At 39.8% G+C, this 6000-nt stretch overlaps 1 protein-coding gene across 1 annotated transcript in view; it reads left to right on the top strand.

Annotated features, from left to right (window-relative positions):
• Nucleotides 1-256: 256 nt before the first annotated feature.
• Nucleotides 257-6000, top strand: part of LOC147461448 (uncharacterized) — a 57851-nt gene continuing 52107 nt past the window's right edge. Inside the window, exon 1 of the mRNA XM_086509007.1 lies at nucleotides 257-1144. Coding sequence (XP_086365133.1) covers nucleotides 287-1144 — 858 coding nt within the window. The 5' untranslated portion in view covers nucleotides 257-286. The remainder of the gene's footprint in view (nucleotides 1145-6000) is intronic.

Genomic DNA, 6000 nt, shown 5'->3' with positions numbered 1-6000 from the left:
CCGATTTTCCAAAATTCCCAAAATACCCCTGGTTGTGAGATTAAATTTTCTCCAAAGATTAAAAAAATTTGTAGCTTATTATAAGAAGACTGATTGTCTATCAATATAAGATGCTAAAACTAGAGTATGAGCTGGTTATGTAGGGTTTGGAAACGAATTGATTCATTATCTTAAGACATAATTGTCTAGTTTAGCATATAACTTGTCACCAATCCAACCAAAAGAATTTTTGAAATTTGAAGTATACATAGATAGATATGTGCAGAGCTATCGCTAATACGTAGAGATGGAAAGAAACACCGAGTCAGGCGACGTAGAATGCGAGTATTATGATGTCGAGCAGGTGCATGCTGTTGCCCGTTACCTGCTTCGGACCGTCGCTACTGCATGCATTGAGAAGACCTATGGAGACCTCTTCAGGTCCCCTGTGTCGGCCCTCGACGAAGCCAAGAAGGAGCTTATAGACTTCCTGCACACGCGTCCCCCTTCGCCTCCATCGGATCTCAATGCAACTCATTCTCCTTCCGATCGTGCCAAGGCCCTCCTTGATCAATTTGTCCACTCCAAAACCAAGCTTCTTAGCAGAGTCTCCAGCAAGCTCGTCAGTGCGGACAAGAAGGAGGACAAAATTGAGGAGCTTGAGCAAGATCTGCAGCATAACGAGAAATGGATCTTTGGCCAAAGAGAACGTATTGCCAAGGACTTTATCAAAGCTCTTGATAGTACACGAAGTTCTATCTGCGCTTTGAAGTTCAGCTCGCATGAAGAACTCGCAGAACACAAAAGCATTTGTCCTTTCAAGCCTATTACATGCGAGAATCAAGGATGTGGCCATGTCCTTTCAGGATTGCATGGTGCTGAGCACGATGCAGTTTGTGGATATAAGCTTTTGCCCTGTGAACAAGCATGTGATGCACTTATCATGAGAAGCCAAATGGACAAGCATTGCATCACCACATGTCCTATGAAGCTGGTCCAATGTCCCTTCTTTCATGTTGGCTGTGGGCATACATTGCCACAAGGTATGGTAGAGGAGCACTGCTCCGCATCTATGGGTTCACATTTGAATTCTGTTCTCCACAGCATGCAGAAGCAGGACGTTGTGGTGTCAAGCCTTACTCAACGCATTTTATTGCTGGAAAAGGTAAGAGCTAGCCAATAACTTGTTCTACTCGTTTTGAGCAAATTGAGATTGAGAAATTGAGAGAAGGTGCTTGCAAGGTTTAGTTACGATTTCTTATTTTTCAAGGTGTGAATAGGTAACATACAGGTTGACACACTTCATTAGTGGGAAAAAAAGGGAGAAGACGTGCTTTTTAATCAAGGCATGAAATTTTGTTCTGCACGAGCTATAAATTGAATAAGCTGGATTCGATGAAACACGATAATGACCATGTATATTGTTGGAATAAAGCAGATTACCTGAAATGGGGAAGTTTGAGCAGTGTACATCTCTGACATGGACGTCGTGTGTCCCTAGGTTTGGTAGTTCTGTCTTCGTAAGGGCTTTTGTCGTGGTTTCACACGAGCATAAGAGGAGCTCATTTTAGGTATCTTCGTATTCTCGCATGTTCTATGCGTATTTTCCCATTGGAGTATGGCTTGGACATGGGCCTAGGGATCTTTATATGGAAGCCCGTGGACTCTCTTGCCACTCACTCAATTTAGAACTTATGGACTCATCATTCTGCTACTTGTGGGACTTCTCTCCTAGGACCTACATGCCCGTGCCATTGAGTGTATCCTTGCGAGAGTTCTTCATCTCTTTTTTCGTCTTTTGTTCGTGTTGTATTATTGAGTTTGAATGTGGGAATTAAGTCTTTGCATGGCCTTTCCTTGTTGTGGTCGTCTTTAATGTTGAGTACTTGTTTTAAAGTTTTAGTGAAGTAAGCTTTTCTTATTGATCTTTTCTAGGTATTTTCTCAAAGCATTTTGGAGCAATGTTGGTTTGTTTTATTGGTTTTCTGTTTTGAAACAAATAACAAAATTCATGGATTAATCTTTCTTGTTTTCTTGTGTGTCTTAATTTTGTGTTTTAGCCCCTCTTTGAATGTGTAAGTTTAGACTTTTCTGATTTTATGAGGGTATATATTCTTTATTTCTTATACGAACATTCTGGGTGCCATTTACATGCCATTATGCCACATGCACATGGCTCTGAGTGCTATGTGGGTATGCTATGTCAACTTCTAAAGCCACTCTTGTACATAGCAGCATTTTAGAGCCTCGGAGATTTAGTTACGGGAATTTTTGTGAGCTTGTTCACAAGGCATGCACTCCGGAGCAAGTCCATTAGATAGTTTTGGAGCTGTCTTGCATAAAGAGTTTATACACTTGTTCTGACGGATGTTACATTGGGTGGGCATCTGGCAAGACAAGCATGTATATCTAGGCAAGAGAAACGTGTTGGTCCAGTTCCCTCATCAATTGCATCACTTATTGCATCACTTGTTAGTGAGTTGTGTGCATTTCAGCGTAAAAAACTCATGAGTGCACATTGCACATTTAGCGGCAGCAGTCATTAGACATGCGGATCTCGAGGTCAGATAGATAAGTATGAAAAGACACTCTCCACTCCCATTCTCACACATTAAACGTGGGCGCCTTGCATAGTTACCAGGAACGGGAAACCGGAACGGGAACACCGAACAAAATGCCATTCCCCGTTACAGGTACTCACGTTTGAAACACGGAACGGGGATTCGGAACGGGTTCCCCGTTACAGGTACTCACGTTTGAAACACGGAACGGGGATTCGGAATGGGAGCTTGGAATGGGAACGGGGAACGGAGACCTGAAAACAATCATTCCCTGTTACTATGGCGCCTTGTCTCTCTGCATCTTTGGCGTTTTGAGACTTCATCGCCCATACCTGCACCTATTGCTAGCTTTTTTGGCCAAGACGATAGCCCTCCTTTGGCGTTTTTCCAAGCCTTGCGTTTTGAGCACAGTTCGGAGCACTCATCTTGAGCAAAGTTCAACATTCACTTCCATTGCACCTTATATGTCCTTGATTTGAATAAGAATATCTTCCATTTCGTTTACCAATTAATTTGCCAAAGCAACCTTATGTTGTATCACAAAATTTGTAGGAATCAACGGAGTATATCCGAAGGCTGCTTGAAAGGGAGTTATGCCAATTGTTGAGTGAAAGGAGTTATTGTAAGCAAACTCCACCAATGGCAATTATTCTTCTCAAGAAATTCAATCGAGCCTGTATATAATATCGTAACATTTCCTCCAATATTTGATTCACTCGTACAATTTTGTCCATCAATCTGTGGATGATAAGCTGAATTGAATAAAAGATTCGTCCCCAATGATTTGAATAAGGAGGTCCAAAAATGTCCTGTAAACTTTGTATCTCGATCTGAAATGATTGATTTTGGTAATCCTTGGATTTGAAATATATGTTGCACAAATAATGAAGCGATATCTGGTGCCGAAGCTATAATTCTGCAAGGTATGAAATGTGTCATTTTGGAAAATCGATCCAATATCTGATTATTACCTTTGAAAGATTTGGGCAATGTTGTAATAAAGTCCATGCTGATGCTTTCCGAGCATTCATTTGGAATTGGTAAAGGCTGTAACAATCCTTGTGGTAATTGTCGTGACGCCTTCATAGTTTGGCAAGAGTTACAAGCTTTGACAAAGTTCACCAGGTCTTGCTTCATTTGAGGCCAATAATAAATAGCTGTCAATAGTTTGTACGTTTTGTTGATGCCGAGATGAGCAGCATAAGGTACTTCATAATGTTCTTGAATAATCATCTTTCTCAAACGCAAATTATGTGCTACACAAATTCTGTTCTCATAATACAACAAATTATCCTTCATTGTATAAGCTGCAACCATGTTCATTTCTACCTGTGTAGAAGTGTTTGTTCGAAGCACTCGAAAAATTTCAGCAAAATCTCGATCAGTCAAGTATTCATCCTTAAAACAATCAGGAGTAACTATAGAAATTGCCATATTCATAGCTTGATGCATTCTACTAAGTGCATTTGATACCGCATTATGAAGTCCTGTCACATATTCAATGACCGTGTGGAAATTTGCCAAAAATTCCACCCAACGTCCTTGTCGAGGATTCATAACTGGTTGTGTAAAAATACACTGCAATGATTGATGATCCATCTTGACAACAGAGTCAGCTTCCAAAAGGTAATGTTTCCATGTACGATATGCATGAACAATGGCTATAAACTCTTGTCATAGACTGGATAATGAATCTGTATAGCAGTAAACTTCTTGCTATCGAATGCAATAACCCTGTCATTTTGCATTAATACGCCACCAAAAGCACGATCTGAAGCATCTGTCATCACAAGAAATGGTTTTGTAGGATTCGCAATGGCCATGACCGGAGTAGTTGTTAAGGCCCGTTTGAGATCATTAAAAGACTTTTCTGCTTCTGAAGACCAGGTAAGCTTGTCAAACTTCGTCAACTCTGATAGAGGAGCAACAATATCCGAAAATTTATAAACCTTGGTATGATAGAAATTTGCTAACCCCAAGAATGAGCAAACATCAGATATTGTTGTTGGAAGAGGCCACTCCATTATGACTTTGATTCTCTGAGGGTCAACTGCTACTCTATCAGTTGATATAACATGACCAAGATACTCGATCTGATCCTTAAAAAACTCACTCTTTTTCTTGTTGACATAAAACACGTTAGTCCGTAATACCAAAAACACAAAACGAAGATGCTCTTTGTGTTCAACAATATCTTTGCTAAAAATCAAAATGTCATCCAAGTAGATTATGACAAATTTATCTAGATATGGACCAAAAATTTCATTTATTAAGGTCATAATTGATTCAGGAGCATTGGTTAATCTGAAAGGTATTACGAGAAATTCATAATGTCCATATTTTGTTATGAATGCCGTTTTATACTCATCACCAGCTTTGATGATAATCAAATTTTAAGTCGATTTTCAAAAATACTTTAGCATCCAAAAGTTGGTCAAACAGTTCATCAATCCGTGGAAGAGGAAATTTGTTTTTAATTGTTAATTTGTTTAATGCGCGGTACTCAATACACAAGCGCATCGAACCATCTTTTTTTTAACCAACAAGACTGGAGCACCAAAAGGACTTTTACTTGGACGAATGTGACCTTTATCTATCAATTCTGCTAGTTGTCTCTGAATTTCGTGAGATTCAAAATATGAGACTCGATACAGAGCTCGTGTAGGCGGAGCACTACCAGGAATTAGATCAATCAGATGATCCACTGGTCTACGAGGAGGTAAGGTGCTTAGCAAGTGATCAGGAAAAAGATCCAAGTACGGTTTATAGAAAGGTTGCTCAAGGTAAGGTGCTGGCTTTGGTGCTTGTTTGGATTGAATTGTATCAGTTGTAACATTGTCGATGCTACTATCATTAAAAGTGTTGTAGAGTTATCGGGTTTTCGTACCATCCGTTTAACTTGCAATGCTGAAACGAAAGTCACCGGTTGTATACGAAATAAGCCATTCAGAGTAATAAGCCGACCATCTTTGCAAAGAGTTATAGTATGTCCTCGGAAACTGATCAGAGGGTCATATTGGTATAACCAGCATTGGTCAAGAATCATATCATAAGTGGATAATGGCATTACTTCAAAAGTGAGACTGTCCTGATATTCTTGAACGCCAAAGGGCAACTGCTGAACAATTGTGTTGCACGTTAAGAATGACCCATCTGCTAACTCAACATCGTACGGTTGAGTACTCTGGACATAGGCAATTTTAGTCGATGCACAATGTTGGTGCTCACAAAATTATTGGATATTATTGGAACATCCACTATCAACCAAAATGTTAATTGGTTTGCCATGAATGAAGCCAAGGAGACTTAAGACTGGATTAGACAAGCTGGTCGGTATGGGCATAGTATTCTTTGCATTTTTCATTAAAAATGTAGCCACGTTGGAAACGCGTATTGTGTTAACAACATGTTTGCCTTTGTCTTGCTGTGAAGTAGAATCGGCAAATTGGTCAGATTAAAA

Source organism: Adiantum capillus-veneris, chromosome 3, assembly GCF_014529385.1.
Source record: "Adiantum capillus-veneris isolate H3 chromosome 3, ASM1452938v2, whole genome shotgun sequence".
Taxonomy (NCBI): domain Eukaryota; kingdom Viridiplantae; phylum Streptophyta; class Polypodiopsida; order Polypodiales; family Pteridaceae; genus Adiantum; species Adiantum capillus-veneris.
This window is presented reverse-complemented; position numbering and strand designations above follow the sequence as displayed.